Here is a 17,772-nt window from a genome sequence, read left to right on the forward strand (position 1 = left end):
AGATCCACTTCTGAGGAAGGGTCACTGGACCCGAAACGTTAACCCTGTTTTCTCCTTCACAGGTGCTGCCAGACACGTTGAGCTTTTCCAGCAACTTTGCTTTTGTTCCTGATTTACAGCATCCGCAGTTCTTTTGGTTTTTATGATCTGTAATGGCTTAAGTAGGAAAATATCACAGCTTCCACTTTGCATTCTTAGAGATCAGCTCAATAGGTGACCCTGCATTTAACATTTAGAATAACAAAAGGAAATACGTTTGCTGCCAGTTGCCTGACTAAAATGAAGCAATGTTTGAAAACAATACAAAAGAAATAATTAGTATCTCAACATGATCTCTGTTATGACTTTATTCTCCTAATTCCACACATGCAGAAAAGTGTTATTGGAGTGATCACCACAAATGGCTCATTAATTTGATTTCAAAATTACAATAGCACAACTTTTAGTTGAGTTCAACCAAAAGTAGCATTGTGTGGAGCTCAGTTTTGGGACTGTCCATTTTCTTGTCGCTGTATAACCAAGGAAGCCATAGCAATATGAAATTTATGGTTCAAGTCATTGAGGTTTTTGCCTTCAACCTATAGAATGGTAAACTGACTGAGCAGATTACTTATCCATGGGAGAACTCAAATTATTTTCGGAAATAACTGCACAGAGGCCAGTATCCAGTCACTAAATCACACTTTATTTAACATGAGCACAGCACATGGGTTCTGACCAGCCAGCCCAGAGAGTCAGCCCCTAGAATGAGTGAGGGCACCTTCTGATGTTCTCGTCAGTTTATTTACTTCTCAAGGTTGTCATCTATGAGGGCTTCAACATTGTAGGCTATGGAGGAGCAGGAAATCACTGGCAGTAATTTCTGCATTGAAATAGCATATGCTTACACTAAGTGTTGCTGTCCATTTCACTGAGTAATTGCTACTGAATGATGACAGTTTCACCATCTTTACAACCGCAAGGCTGTGCCAAGGGATGTAAGGCTTCCCTCCTCCTTTCTTTGTCCAGGCTTATAGTTTTCAAGTTACATGAAATCTTTGCCATTTGGGAATGAATTAGTGTTAATGGAGCTTTAAATAGTATAAATATATTCTATTTAATTGATCGTGTTCTTACTTTTAATACAATTCCCCTTTGACAATGTTGCAATACAGTTGCAAACTGATTGAGTTTATCAGCAGAGATTATTAACATAGGTAAATATAGGAAGGTAGCTATTGCACAGCCATCACTTCTCACAACACAGCATGACTTGTATAAGTATATATATGTGATATGTTAATTAGAATGCCAACGTTCCTGTGTAGTTAAATGTCATTCAAATTTAGTAGAACTAATTCAATCCCATTTAAGATATTGGTTGAATAACTAAATTTGTGAGTGAGCTTCTTTCCTCTTGTAAATGTTTCATTTTCTCTGCTTCTAATCTTGCTGATCCAAAAGCCAGAAGTCGTTTTCAGTGGATATTTAAACACACAAGTATGTAAATGTCTGTTCTGTAAAATACATAACACAATTAACTTTAATTATTGAACATTTATTTCACTTTCAGGATTTACTAACATTTATATAGCTTCTTCATCTGTCTTCTTGTTGTAACTGGTAACTTTGAATTCTATTATTCCCCATTTTCTTGCCTTGGTTTCCTTCTTGCTCAGGATAGTGATTGTTATGGAGATAAAATGAGTAAATCATATCCCTCCTCATTGATCTAAAGCAGACTGACTTTACCTAGACTTTCGTTTCCTCTGGCTCCAGATGTAATTGCACACGAGTGGTGCGTTTCCTTAAATATCGCAGTCAACCACATTCACTGGGTCACTGCCTCTTGGCCACCTACTCCAAGTAGTGAATAATGTTGCGAATGCAGTAACTTCATTTCCATAAGCATTGGTTTGTCATTCTCATTTTTAGGTTTGAAATCTTCAGCCTTGCTCAGTCTCTAGGTTGAAAGGTATTGCCTCTCTAAGCTTATTTAATGGCACATCAGTCCACACGAAGAATAAATTTTCAGTAGCAAGTCACAACTGAATTGGAATTTCTTTTCCACGTATACTCTGCCCAATATAGGTTCACAGTTTGAAAGTTAAGCATGGTCCAAGCCTCTCCTTCTGACTCTGGAAAGAGCCAGCTTCATTGATTTTCTTCCAATTGTGTGACTTATCAATTAAACACCATAATTTCTGACCCTTACTCTTCCAAAGTTTAATAGTTCATAATTCCCTGAAGTTATGCATCACAAATGATTTCCTCTTAAGATCTTCCAAATAAAACTGAAGAAATTCCATAAGTCTTCATTGATGTCTCTTTGTGCTCACCAGTGATTTTGATTTTTTTAAAAAATCAAACTGTTGAGAGATATTCTTGCACACCTCTGCAGTAGGTGGGACCTGAACCCAGGTCTCCTGGCTCTGAGGTAGTGTTTCCTCACTGTGTCACATGACCCTCTGTCAATGATTTTGATGGTTAACTTCTAATTGGAGTTGAACCACTTGGATCAATGCCTATTAAAGGCAGTAGATCAATCCAATCAACAGGAGCCTGTCACCTCTTCATCAGCCTCGATGGATAAAACTTCTCATTGCCAATTCTTGGAAATCCCTTACTCCAGCTGATGGTGTCATCTGAGTTGGTGTGTTTGAGCACAGTCATAATTGGTTATCTGAATATCTTGTGTTTGAACACCATACCATTGTTATTTATGATCTCCTGCAGTCAGATTTGCTGTCACAACTGAGTATTAGGCTTTCAAAAGTGTTGCTCCATTTCATTTCTTCATGTATTGATTCACGTTGCTTTTTTCAATTGATCCTATTCATTTCCTATTGAGTTTGAATCTTGTTTGCATTCCAGAACCATTGAAGAACTTCTTCATTATCTAGGTCAAAAAGTTCCACAATTAATTCAAGCTCTCTACTTCTTCAGGAAGACATATTTTATCTGATCACTGAGTGCAGAAAAATTGAAGTTCATTCCTTCAGAGCAGACTGGGCAGGTGTCAACCCTCCTCCAGTCATTGAACTTCCTACCAACAGTGCCTTTTGTTCAAATAAATGTAAGTCATTGTCCTTATATCTGCTTGATTGTATGCACACTTCTCTGCTTCAAGTTAATTTTTCTCAACACTTGCATGTTCCTCCGGTGATATTTATAATTACTGTCTCCAGTGAGCCTGAAACCATTGGCTTCTTTAGAATCGAAGCCCAGATGCGATCCTAGTCACTCAATTTACAAAGCAGTTTCAATTCTAGCATTCTCCTTCCATACATCGATTTCCAACGGCCTGAGAAAAATGACACTGGAAGCTCCTCATTCCCCCTTTTCCCAGTTGCTCCATTTCCATCCAATTCTGCAGGAGTTGTTTGTTTATCTGTTTGTGGGAGCTTGTCCTTCATCCATTCCTGCGCTTCTGAAGTATTTTATTGCTAGTGAAACACTTTGAGATGCCTCAAGGTTGTGGAAGACATACTACAAATGCAAGTATCTCCTTTGGTTCTTTTTCACGCTTGTGATCATTCTTCAACTCTTCAGACTCATTCTATATGCATCGCCCCTCTAAAGTCTTGGATGCCCTTTTGCTGTTCATCATTACCCAGAGGCAATCAATTTGAAAAGGCAGCAGTAAAGCAATGACAGATTGTTCTCGATTGTGCCTTCACAAACCTTTCATTACAGCTAGCTATTCATTATTCAAGACCACTCCTTCTGAGGAATCTTTTTACTTATGCAGTATTAATCATCTCCAAACCCTTTCAGAGTGACAAAGATAGAGTTATGATTTGAAGCTCTGACAGACACCAACAGGGTCGATACAGGAAGGATGTCTCCTCTGGCTTAGGGATCTAGAACAAGGAGGTACATTCAAAATAAAAGCAGCCTATTTTGGACTAAGATAAAGGGAAACTTCCTCAATAAGAGTTTGAGCAGCACAGTGGCTCAGTGGTAGCACTGTTGCCTCACAGCACCAGGGACCCAGGTTTGATTCCAGCTTTGGATGACTGTCCATATAGAGTTTACACATTCTCCCTGTGAGTGTGTGGGTTTCCTCCCATAGTTGAAAGATGTGCAGGTTAGATGGATTGGCCATAGTAAATGCAGGGTTACGGGATTAGGGTAGAGGGAGACGGTGTGTCTGGGTGGAACGCTTGTTGGAGGTCAGTGCGGACTTGCTGGGCCGAACGGCCTGTTTCTGCAGCGTAGGAATACTGTGAGTGGTGAATCTGAGAGCCACAGGGGCTCAATCATTCCAGCCAAACATTCATAGAATTTTGGGTAATAAGGATATTAGGGGATAGTCTGGGGAAAATAGTGTTGAAGTGGTAGATCAGCCACGAACAAGTTGAATGCTGGAGCAGATTTGAGAGGTCGAATTGTGGTCCTATTTCTTATGTGTCTAAAGCAGCAGAGAACAAGCCATCTATATTCCAATACAAAAGTAAACCGTATTCACCATGACGGTGAATTATGTTTCAATCTCAGGTCCAAGTAATTTGGCTAGATAGGTGAACTATTCCTTCAGACTCACTGAGTGAGCAAGCTTAGTAAAAGCAATGAACAACCTCTGGTTCAGCCGAACCATGCAGACTTTAGCAATGATTGTCATTTCGCTGGCGTTTGTAATGATCTATTATTGACAACTACACCCAAACACCATGAATATAATTTCCTCAACTTTTAAGCTGCTTTATGTTAATATATGTACTTTTAACATTTAGCAGCTACACAGAAAACATCTGGCATTCTAAGCATTTTGGTAAACTACACGACCGCAAATTAATATCCATGACACAAATTAATATCCATGAATTTAAACCTCAGGACAGGTTGCCTGTGAGAAGACATCAATCTCGTAACAAGTTACGACTCATCAAACAACATTCCAGAAATATCAGTTTACATAAGAAAGTGGAAAAAAATACAGCAGAAATGTAAACTTTACAAGATTGCCCTTAATTCAGGACAAGAGTTAAAATGAATAAATAATTTACTCTTTACATTATACTATATTGTGCGGTATTAGGGCAACATTTTGTTCCTCTGTTAAATTCAAATCTCGAGCATCATTCATATCAGCAAATATTCAGGCTTTCATTAACACTGAAAACATAGGATCAGAACTGAGTAAATGGGTAATCTTGTCACTAACAAACATTTCCGCTGGTGACGAGATGCCCCATAAAAACAAAAAGTCCTGGCTTTCTAAGAATGGTTTCTCATTGATAAGCTCCGGCGATTTTTGCAATTTTGCCACATTCACAAATTAATTCATGCTAAATGAACAGCAGAAATTCAAGCCACAGAAATTAACAATACCAGTAGCCTCTTAACAATGTATTGATTGTTATTGATAGCCAGTCTATTTTGCCCAAAGTAGAACAATTAAAACGTGTGACCTTAGGAAAGTTCAATAATGTCAATTCTTATACATTTTTTTCCTGACCTTTCCATCTGCCTTTTTCTCCATTTCTTTCTTACTTACTCTCTCTCATTTTTTTTCCTTTATTGAACGGGATGAGACATCACTGGCCGGGCAGCATTTACCGCCCATCCGTAATCGCCCAGAAGGTAGTTAGAGCCAACCACATTGCTGTGGCTCTGGAGTCACATGTAGGCCAGACCAGGTAAGAATGGCAGTTTCCTTCCCTAAAGGGCACTAGTGAACCAGCTGGGTTTTACCGAAATTGACAATGGATTCATGGTCATCATCAGAATCTTAATTCCAAACATTTACTGAATTCAAATTCCACCATGTGCCATGGTGGGATTTGAACCTGGGCCCCAGAATGTTATCTGGGTCTCTGGATTAACAGTCCAGTGATAATACCACTCAGCTACATAATTCACTATCTGTGTCTGGTTTGAAATCGAATTCAATCCCTCTGATTCACCCTTCTTCCTTACTTAGTTTCCAATCTTTAAACCTCATTGTTCACCAAGACGTTGCCCCGTTTTCCCGCTGCTTGCCATTATCAGGGCACACTTCCAGCAACTTTGTAGGGAAAACTGTTAAAACCTAAATGTATGTGAGAAAGTGTGACCAAGGGGGCACATCATGAGGTGTCCCATTTCAGAAAAATTCAGGTGATTAACTTTAACAATCACAAACTAAGATGGAAATGAGGCACTGAAAAATGTTGATGTACCAATGCTCATAGCCCATACCAAAAGCATGCAAAAAATATAGCACAGGGATAAAGATACAATGCAAAGTTTGGTTCTTCAGCAAGTTATGGAAAAATGCTGTCAATTTCTTGACTCAAACTAATTGAAAACCACTCATTGAAAACCATTTAACTCTTGGCTTAGCAGATAGAAAAATAAGTAGTCACACAAGATTATATTGCTGCTGCTACTTTACTTCCCTTGCTTGACACATACAAAACAAAGTAGTCAGAGTCATGTTCACAATAAGCTTGTGGACTTGGCTTCACGATTACAACAGTAATGGGATTCAATGGAATATGAAGGAACAGAGCTTCAGAATTATAGAAGAGTTTGTATTGTATTTTGTAGTCATAACTAATTCATAGTAAATACGTCCTCTTTAATTAAGTTTAAATATCAGAAAAAGGATCACAACCATGTCTTTGGAATGTTGTGTCAAATCTTTATCCTTCCTTATGTTCAGTTTGGTCCCTTCTTGTTGTCACTGATAGCATTGTATAGCTTCTGTCTCCTCCAAGTCTTTTACGACTGTCATTGTTCCTGCTTCAGCCAGTATCCTTCTTCTTTTCCTTCTTCTGATGCAAGTACTTATTTAAATTATTGTACATTGTCCATTGTCTCAACTGTGGTTAATCAGTAACTAAGACACCAGTCCTATGGTCCAGTAGGACTATGGTGACTTCTCTATTAGAGGGCGACATGGTGGCTCAGTGGTTAGCATTGCTGTTTCACAGCGCCAGGGATCTCAGGCAACTGTCTGAGTGGAGTTTGCACGTTCTCCCTGTGTCTGTGTCGGTTTCCTTCAGATGCTCCAGTTTCCTCCCACAGTCCAAAGATGTGCAGTTTAGGTGGATTGGCCATGGTAAAATGCCCATAGTCTCCAAGGATGGGCAGACTTAGTGGGTTAGCCATGGGAAATGCAGGGATAGGAAAAGGGACACTGGGTCTGGGTGGGATGATCCTTGGAGAGTTGGCATGGACTTGATGGGCTAAATGGTCTGCTTCCACTCTGTAGGGATCCTACGATTGCAACTGCCTGACCCAAGACAGCTCAAAGAAGTGATGACTCCTCATTTCCTTAGGTCTGGACAGTTGAAAAATGAGCAAAACTTTGGCCTTGCACCAATAGCCAGCCCAACGGTGATGCACAGAAGCAAAGAGGTACATGCTTATCTGTGTGCAGAGGTAAATACTGATTCAACCTTTATGAAGCTTCAAAATGGGTTTTAAATTGAGGTTAAGAAGTGAGCAGTACTAGGCTGAAATTAAATGAAGGAACACTCAGTGTGGCTACAACATTTACTGCAGAGTGGTGGAATGGAAAAGCCCCACTTTGTGGTGGCTGGTAAATAACTGTTCTACTAGATAGGTTGGGTAAGACTAGTACGTCAGGACATGCAGGCGAGGATACAAGTGCAAGAATTTGAAAGGACTAGTGAACTGGCCAAGGAAGAGGACCCTCTGTGGTATAAGTTGTGGCTGAAGGGATGTGAAAAAAGCAGTGACACTTCTCCCCTGAGGTATAGTGGATAGGTTGATATGAAGGCAATAATGCACTTTTGGGATCTGTACATGAAGTATGAGGAAGAGAAGTTTCTGCTTTCCTTATCCCCATAGAAACCACTTGTCTTCCCCAGCATTAGGAAATGGTACTGGTATCTCAAAAGCAATCCCAATCCCACTTCAATGGCTGCAAGCAAAATCATTTATTTAGCTACTCAGAAAAATATGTTTTACAATGCAAATATATCAGCACCAAACAGCAAGACTGATGCAAGAATTCAGCTAATTAAAAAACAATGTTTACAAAAAATAACTAATTTGAAAACCAAAAGTCAAGTAATAACACTCACCTTTACGAAGCCTATTCAGCTCGGCCTGATCATTCCCACTCCACTACAACAGTTTCAAATGCCCAAGAAAGGCCAATGATGAAGAGATAGTGAGAAAGATCCAGATTCATCAAGAGAACCACTTACATCAAATTTTGAACTTAATGCGTTTTACGCTGGCCCTCAGCAAAAGTTCAGAAAGATTGGCCCATTTCTTCTACACAAAATGCAGTGAGCCAACTGTACACCAGATTTACAGCTTCCAGAACCTGGGTAGTGAATCCATCATTTGTCATTGCATTTCCTTTTGTCCGAGGATATAAATGATAGCTTTGACTGGTAAATACCAGATGGTGCCTCTCTTGGAGCTGATTTGCATCCTTGTACGTCTGAAGTTTGGCTTGTGACACAATTATTGATAAGATGATGACATGGTGGCTCAGCGGTTAGCAATGCCACCTCACAACAACACAGTCCCAGGTTTGATTCCACCCTTGGGTGAATGTCTGTGTGGAGTTTGCACATTCTCCCCATGTCTGCGTGGGTTTCCTCCGGGTGCTCTGGTTTCCTCCCACAGTCCAAAGATTAGGGTGCATTACCCACAGTGACCAGGAATGTGCAGGCTAGGTAGATTAGCCATGGAAAACACAGGGCTACAGGGATAGGGTGGTGGGAGGTTCAGGGTTGGATGTTGCTTGGAGGATTGGTATGGGCTCAATGGGCCAAACGGCCTGCTCCTGCACCGTAGGGATTCTGTGATTTGCCATGGCAATACACAGAAGAGTCAAATAATTATAAGGAATGTTTTAACCTGATCCCGGCTATTGGCTTTTTTCTTATTTTTTATACAAATCCCTTCAACGATAATGAGATAAGGGTGGATATATATCTGCATTGTGAAAACTTGCAAAGCGTTTTGTCACTTAAAGCAGTCTTCTGTTAGATGGAGAGTGCACATGATGTTAAATATCCAGTCAGCACCACTTCTAGTTTTCCTACTGTACATGATGCTACAAAGTTAACGTTTTTTTTAGGAGAAAAATTTTGTCCGAGATTAAACTCTCAGGACTGATTGCATTGTTTTACCAAAATAAAACTGATCAAGTCTAAGTGTATTCCCCGTGTCTAAATACGCTCCTGAATGCATTTTACTGACTACATTGTGCTACCTTTCAGGTAGATGTACCAACTTGAATGGCCAGATTTCTAGCAACAATTCAGCTCTATCTCTTATAATAAGTAAATTTACAATACAGATAACATGAGCTTTCCATTTGATAATAAATACATAAAGGTTAAAAAGTATAGAGTTCAGATCATCCACTACTACCTGAGGAGTTATCCTCTAACTTCACAATGACATGTAACTGTAAACCAGATTTAATGGACAATAGTTTACTTTATGATGCTGTGCATTTTCAGTAGCAACCGTAATACTGTTCCTGATTGCTTGCTGCATCAGTGATTAGCAAAACTCTACAAAAACCAACACAAGCAGCCCTTCCCTGGTGATCTTCCACCAAAGCTGCAGCATGAATTTTGGAAAGTTTGAAAGTTTTCTCAGAACTTTTCAAATACTGCATTGTTAGCACATTAAGGAGGCTTCCCAGAGCCTCAATAAATGAATCTAGGCTGATCATCCAGTACAATTTAGCCATGAATGTAGCACAGTCGAGATGTTTTCAGATGAGATATTATGTCTGTCCTATCTCAGATAAATATAAAAGATCCCATGGCACTATTTCAAAGGTTGGAGGAGTTATCTGCAGCATCTTGGCCAATAGCAATCACTGAACCAGAATCATTAAAGGCAGATTCTTTGAGGACTATTACATCGATGTTAGTGGGATCTTGCTGTGCACAAATTGGCCGTTGCATAACAGTGATTGCACTTCAAATGTAGCTCAACGGTTCAGGGCCTCCTGAGATCATGGGAGATGCAAAATAAATGTGGGTGTGTTCTTTGTCACGAATCATGTGAATCAATTGATTTGCAACTCAGAGCAACCAACTGGTGGGCTTTAGCAGCCAACAGACATTACCTGCAACAGACTGTCTCGCACTTTGAGTCTCCCATCCAGATCTGCCACACTGCCTGGGCTAATCGCCTTCACAAAGGCAGCAGTTCCGTTGTCACCACCCACCAGTGCAAAGCCCAAACCGCCACATGCTGGTTTTTCCAATTCAATGTGGATTATAGAGTTCTGCCAGGAGATAAAAACAGTAGCTGTGGTTTAACTCAGCACCTCCAGAATAGTATGGGAGGCACGAGTCTTCAGTAAGCCTTTGTCCTGTTACTGAATTGGCAAGACAATTACATGTGAAAGAACAATGACTTGCAATATACACAGAATTCAGCTACAGTTGACTGCTTACTTCACAGAGCAACTTTGCACTGAGGAGTGTGTGCAAAATTGCATGTAAAATATTGTTAAATAATAACTCCTACAGCTATCAGGAAGAAAGTAGCACTGCACTTACAAACATGAATTTAAAAAGCAAGATACCTCAGATTCTGCAGGCAGAGTGGAGTTAGTCTGAGACTGTGCATAATCTGCAGATTGTTTGCCTAAAATTAACAAGAATAATGTAAAGTAAGGACTTTTCAATGGGAAAACTGCTTATGTTCATAACAGATCTAAAGGAGGAAAAATAATCCAAAATGATTCTTAGACAACAAAGTGTAGAGCTGGATGAACACAGCAGGCCAAGTAGCATCAGAGGAGCAGGAAAACTGGAATAATTTCTGAAGAAGGGTCTCAACCCAAAACATCAGCTTTCCTGCTCCTCTGATGCTGCTTGGCCTGCTGTGTTCATCCAGCTCTACGCTTTGTTATCTCAGATTCTCCAGCATCGGCAGTTCCTACTATCTCTGTACCAAAATGATTCTTGTTTTTTTTCTATGCAAGAGACAAATAGACAGATTGACTGCTTACATAAATAGCACTCAGCAATTTTATAGAGGATACAAATTTATAATCAGATGAATATTCATCTGCATGCTGTCTTTCATCATTGGTTTACCATCTATAATTTTCCCTTGAGGGAATCTTTAAAAGCCCTGAATACTTAACACAAATATTTTGTGATAAATCCACATTATAAACCATCGTAATTCATTCTTAAAACATGCACAATGCATTAAAAATCACTTTTCTTACCTCTGTTAAGATTTGAATAACTCACAATGTTGTAGTGATTCAGAATTTTTCCAGCTCCGTTTTATTTTTACCTGCTGGTTTCTACAAGTACTTTAACAACCTGTTGTTCTTCTGTCTCCCGGCTTTCTGTTACTCAGCAACCCCTCAGTGCAGGAGGGTTCGGTCTGGCACTGAATCAGGAGCAGAAATGCCCTCTGAAACCACAGCTGGAGGCAAACATCTTGATAATAATTAATGATGCAGCTTAATGGACCCAGAACTCAGCTAGTGCTTTCAGAGCACAGCTTGGTTACTGATGTGGAGAGAAACAAAATAGTTAAGACAATGGAAAGATTCCCTTACCGTCCAGAGTCCACAGCTTCTCTCGTTCAAGCTGGTTTTGTCTCTCTTTGGATGTCAGCTTTCGGTCAGCGAAGCCTTAAATTTACAACGAAAAACATACATAATTCACTACTCATGCAAAAAATTGAGCTCATCAGAGACAGGCACCAGAAACCCTTCCTCTGAGCACACTCTATACAGATTGCTCCCAGTGGCTCATTGGAAAAGGCAAATGAATGAGGAATCTCAAATCTCTTACTCAGATTCTGTAGCTCCCTGCTTTTAATTAAGCAAGCATCAGGTATTTGGCGTCAACTTTTCAGTCACTGTTAATTTCCTTTTAAGAAATTAGGGAGGCTCAGTGATTAGCCTCTCAGCACCAGGGAGTGGGTGCGATTTCACCCTTGAGCAACTGTCTGTGTGGAGTTTACACGTTCTTCTTGTGTCTGCATGGGGTTACCTCCCACAACCCAAAGATGTGCAGGTTAGGTGGATTGGCCATGGCCGATTTTGCGTGATGGGGTAGGAGGTTGATGCTTTTCAGAGTGATGGTGTCGACTCAATGGGTCAAAATGGCCTGCCCCCACACTATATGGATTCAATGATTCTAAATTATTTTATTCGATGATTCCACTAACAGCAGTGATAACGGTTAAAGATATTACTTATCAGCTGCATTTAACAGAACCTCTTCAAGCGTTTACAGTATTTATAAAGATCAGTCCAGGAAGGCATTGTGACAGGACACAACGTGAGAACTTCCTTTTGACCCCAGCATTTCACCAATTGAGCTTTCTATCACTGTCCTTCTGAAAAACAAGATTTGAGGTGTGTCGATAATGTTCTGGCTATTCATGTGGGGGCAGATTGAATAGACTAGTACAGGATTAATGCTGTTCTATCAATCATGTGTGTTCTTGCGACAAATACTAATGGGAGATGACAAGTGCGCTGGAGTGAGGTAAATTCTCACCATATCTCATACCAGCATGATGAGCAATCTGGGAGATTGACAGTCACTGTCCTCTTTCCTGATAAGGATTTAAGGGACACGCTTGATTTGCTGAAATAGTGGAAAGCCACTTGGTAGTGGGACAAAAAGAGGCTCTTGACATAAATAATTTCTTGTGAAATAACAATTAAGCACAAATTATATTAATATGATAGACATTGTTTCTAAGGCAATGAGGAAGACCCAGACATTTGATCTTACTCCTTTGAGACCCAGAGCTGTTCTCCCATGAATCCTATATGTTACCATCAGCGTAGACAGTACTTAGGCCATTTCCCGCATGGACCTTACAGCTTTTTTCAACATGTGCCAGTTCCTTGTAGTTCCTACCATTATTAGACCTGGGCCAGGGGCTTGCAGATGTGATCTCAGACTGTGAGTTGACCTAACCTCATTCCAGACACGTTAATACGAGCGCCAGAGTCATTGCTGGTGATTCTATTCCTCTGATGTATTGTTAAATGGAAATCTTGTTTTCTGACTAAGGTGGATCTGAGGGGTCAGGTAGCTTGTTTGATGTAGAGCAGGAATTTCACCAGTATCCAGATTCTAAGCCATCCATCAGTGAGTACCAGCAACATAGAGAGATTTGTGGTTTATTTATCTGTGTTGTTGTGGGTTACATAATAACTGATCGACTTGTTGAGAAACAACAAGTGCACAGATGTCAAAAATTACTGCAATGTGCAATGTGCTTGGAGATGTTTTGATTTTAAACAGTATTGTTAAATGGTTGAGATAGGGAAAGAGAAACAGAGCAATCTCACAAACAGAATATTCGCACTTGCCTTTTAGTGCTAAACATTTCTTAGCTTTCTTTCTGCTTGTAGCTCCTGGAAATTAAGATAATAAAAGATAAGAATACAGAACAATCATGAAGAAACAGATAGAGGCAAATAAGGGTCACAAATGCAGTGTGTAAGAGTCATAGAGTTGTACAGCATGGAAACAGGCCATTCGGTCCAACTTGTCCATGCAGATCAGATATCCTAAGTTAATCCAGTCCCATTTGACAGCATTTCACCTATATCCCTCTAAACCCTTCTCTCCAAATACCCATTCAGATGCCTTGTAACTGTTGTAAATGTGCCAATCTCCACCACTTCCTCTGGCAGCTCATTCCCAACATGCACCACCTTCTGCGTGAAAAAATTTTCCCTTAGGCCCCATTTAAATCTTTCCCCTCTCACCTTATACCTAAAGCCTCTAGTTTTGGATTCTGCAACCCTGGGAAAATGACCTTGGCTGTTTACCCTATCCATGTCCCTTGTGATTTTATGAAATTTTATAGGACCCCCTCATCCTTTGATGCTCCAGGGAAAATAGCCCTAGCCTATTCAGTCCCTTCCTATTGCTCAAAACCTCCAATCCTGGCAACGTCCTTGTATATCTTTTCTGCACCCTTTCAAGCTTAACTACATCTTTCCTATACCAAGGTGACCAGAACTGAACACAGTATTCCAAAAGTAACTTAACCAATGTCATGTATGGCTGCAACGTGACATCCCAACTCCTGTCCTCAATGCACTGACAATTGTCACAGCGTGTCCTGATTACAGAAGGGGAGAGAAGAGCTTACAGATGTGCCACTATCACAGACTGTAACTCTAGTGCTTTGCTTGCATTTGAATTTTAAGAATCCTCATGAGGTTTGCCACAAAAGCATACTTGGGATTAAAATTGAATGGCACTCATTATTAAGCCCTTGGATCTAATGCTATTTGACACATAGACAACTATTCCGTCACTGATATTTGCAAACTGCTTAAAATAGTTGATAATGAATATTTATAAGAATATCCCCAGTGACAGGTGCTCACTTAGGTTGGCAATTTGGATAAATTCTAGAATAATTCAGCCCCATTGTTTGTTGAATTATCAGTGTTGGTTCCTCCTAATTCCACAACCACTCCCCCCTCCACCCCATCAGGGAACACATTCTATTTTGCTGAGATTTTGGGGTTTGGATTACCAGTGTTTCCTCACAGGGTTCAAGCAGGACTGGACAAGATCTAAGGGAGGAAAACCTTTTTTAAAAAAAAAAAATCAGTCGACTGAGCGATTCACGGCCAGATAATGATGAAACGCAATGCTATGTCCAAGTAAGAGTGGGTTATTATCGTTTACAAATGTAGCTGAGAGGCATCACACACTTGTGTGATACATAATACCAGATATCACAGTCAGTAAATGTTAATGTTTTGTAATTTAGTTGATAGTGCAATTCATAGAGTCGTACAGCACAGAAACAGACCCTTTGGTCCGACCAGTCCATGTCGACCATGCTCCCAAACTAAACTAGTCCTATCTGCCTATGCTTGGTCCATATCCCTCCAAAGTCTTCCTATTCATGAATATATCCAAATATCTTTTAAAAGTTGTAACTGTACCTTCATCCACCACTTTCCTTGGCAGTTCATTTCACACACGAACCAGTCTCTGTGTAAAAAAAGTTGCCCTCATGTCCTTTTTAAATCTTTCTTCTCTCAGCTTAAGAATATGTCCCTAGTTTTGAACTCTCTATGGAAAAGACCCTTGTCATTTTCCTTATCTGTGCCCCTCATGATTTTATAAACCTCTATTTGGTCACCCCTCGACCTCCTACGCTCCAGTGAAAAAATTCCCAGTCTTTCCTGTCTATTTTGATATCTCAAACCCTTTATTCCCACCACCATCCCGGTAAGTACTTTCTGACACTCTCTCCAGTTTGATAATATTCTCCCTATAACAGAGCAACCAGAACTGAATAAGGTATTCCAGAAGAGGCCTAACATCCTGTACAACCTCAACAATGACACCCCAACTCCGATACTCAATGGTCTGATTAATGAAGGCAAGCATGCTAAATGCCTTCTTATTCTGCATCTTTCATATGTGAAATCAAGTCAAAGTGTACTTTTGTTAAAATCTCCTTACTTTAACAAGTGTAAATGCTGTAAACTGGTTCTGTCCAGCATGACAAGCAGGCCAGGTCTCCCTCTCTCATGGTCACACTGGTCCAAACACGAAGAAGGTATATTCCTGTGCTTATTGCAACCACTCCACAGTGAAAGGTCACTTCAGGCGAAAATGAGCTAGAACTGTCGTCTGAGATAATGGGAACTGCAGATGCTGGAGATTCCAAGATAATAAAATGTGAGGCTGGATGAACACAGCAGGCCAAGCAGCATCTCAGGAGCACAAAAGCTGACGTCTAGGCCCGAAACGTCAGCTTTTGTGCTCCTGAGATGCTGCTTGGCCTGCTGTGTTCATCCAGCCTCACATTTTATTATCTTAGAACTGTCGTCTGGCCTGAAGATAGTTCAGAAACTGTCACACTGTTGGAAACCTGGATGCCAAGATAAAAATGCAAGCCTCCAGGTGGGTTCCAGTTTTCCTATCGCAAATTGTCTAAAATCACCTCCTTTCTCCACCTCACGTGAAACTCATTGTCATGAAGCTGCTCCTCCAGATCTGTTCCCGAGCAGTCACAAGAGCAGCCTAGCAGCATGAGAGGCTGAACTCAATGATTTCCAGTGCCAACATCAGAATTGATGGTTTTAAATTGGAAGAGCTTTTCGGTGTGAGGTGCTTCTCTGGGATGTAGGATTTTTTTTGAAAAGTGTATTTCTCTAGAATCATGCAACACTGGAGGACATCCAGCCCATCAAGTCTATATGATCTCGAACAATTAGTCCCTGTCCCCTACTCAATTTTCATTGTCTTTTGATCCTGAGGCGTCTTGACAGACTGTATGTGGAATGGACAGTTCCTGTCTTAGGGGAGCCTAGAACTCAAAGTCACTGTTTCAACAATAAACAGTTGCCCATTTAAGACAAAAATGAGGGCAATTTTTTTTTCAGGATGGTCATAAGTCTTTGGATCTCTCTTCCTCAAAAGACAATGGAAACTTGGATATTTTAAAGGCAGCGTTAGGTCAATTCTTGATAAGACACAAGGTGTAAAGATTTCTGACATAGGCAGAAATATGCAATATTCAGATGACCCAGGATCTTACTGAATAGCTGAGCAAATTCGAGGGACTGAATAGTTTGCTCCTAACTTATACATTTCTTTTCATTTACAGACACTCCTAAATTTTTGGCAAATAAAAAAAAAATTGGTGATCTTCAGGTCAATGGCTGTCAACGTTACCAACAGAGTTGGTGTTTGGAATTGTAGCTCTTGGGGGAATACACTGTTCTGAAGCAACTGGCCCCAACTCCCTTATATTTGGCCATAGACACATTAAAATATAAAGATGAACTCACACGACAAGAAGTTAAGCTATGACAAGGGCTGATGACAACTCTGAAATTATGGAATAAATCGCTGACCTTACACATTCAAGCATGAGTGAGAAAAGCAATGAGTTCTCACAAATAAAACACAGTGTGGAGCTGGAGGAACACAGCAGGACAGGCAGCGTCAGAGGAGCAGGAAAGATGATGTTTCGGGTTGGGACCCTTCTGTGTGTACCTCCAGCTCCACACTGTATTATCGCTGATTCCAGCATTTGCAGTTCTTACTATCTCTGAGTTCCTACAGGGTGTGCTCAGAAACAGTTTGATTGCTAAATGTCAAGGCCAAGAACAAATAAGTTGATCTCCAATACAATTTCTTTCTTACTTGTAAAGCAAAACTGAGAGGCGTCAGGCACTGAGAGGAATGGCATGGAGCTGTCTTCAGTAACCACCCACACAATGAGGCTGTCTTCAGTGAGTGAAGCTTAAATTACACCCCTGTTAGCACTGTCAGAGCTCACACAGCTCTATCTCATTTATTTCACTCCAGAAGAGATGACAGCCTCCTCATGGGACAGATTCGAAGCAGTAAAACCCATTTCAACAACCTTCCTCAAAGAATAAGGCCTCGCCAGTTAGTGCAGCTGATTAGACTGAGCTAAAGCTATTCCAACTCCTATCTGAAAACTTGCTGATTTCTTCCCCAACAGTGCATTACATTATATTTGCTTCAAAACCGGATTGGATGGAACAAACATGAAACATATCTTCAACAGCTTGTTTTCTATTTCATAATATGTCGAGTGCAGTGATTGTACCAAGTTGGACCTCATAGAATATGAGTTCCTTGATTGGGGCACTTATTCTAGTCCAATCAGGGAACCCTGGCTGACAGATATAAACAGGAGTGTCAGAGATTCTGTTTACAAGAACTAACTCTAAGGGAACTGGATCAGTGTCAAGTTACTACGCACATATAATAAAAAGGGTGACTTGGTGATGGGATACTGACCTCTATGGAGTTATTTTATTGAGCATGCTAACCTTTTCTAAATTGC

At 40.3% G+C, this 17,772-nt stretch overlaps 1 protein-coding gene across 2 annotated transcripts in view; it reads right to left on the minus strand.

Moving 5' to 3' along the window:
* Positions 1–17,772, minus strand: part of ptpn20 (protein tyrosine phosphatase non-receptor type 20) — a 389,207-nt gene that overhangs the window by 78,386 nt on the left and 293,049 nt on the right. For both annotated transcript variants that reach the window (XM_048563379.2, XM_059640399.1), the window contains 4 exons: positions 13,280–13,324; positions 11,501–11,575; positions 10,505–10,566; positions 10,040–10,201 (listed from right to left, as the gene is read on the minus strand). In XM_048563379.2, coding sequence (XP_048419336.2) covers positions 10,040–10,201; positions 10,505–10,566; positions 11,501–11,575; positions 13,280–13,324 — 344 coding nt within the window. The remainder of the gene's footprint in view (positions 1–10,039; positions 10,202–10,504; positions 10,567–11,500; positions 11,576–13,279; positions 13,325–17,772) is intronic.

The sequence above is a fragment of the Stegostoma tigrinum genome, chromosome 37, assembly GCF_030684315.1.
Source record: "Stegostoma tigrinum isolate sSteTig4 chromosome 37, sSteTig4.hap1, whole genome shotgun sequence".
Taxonomy (NCBI): domain Eukaryota; kingdom Metazoa; phylum Chordata; class Chondrichthyes; order Orectolobiformes; family Stegostomatidae; genus Stegostoma; species Stegostoma tigrinum.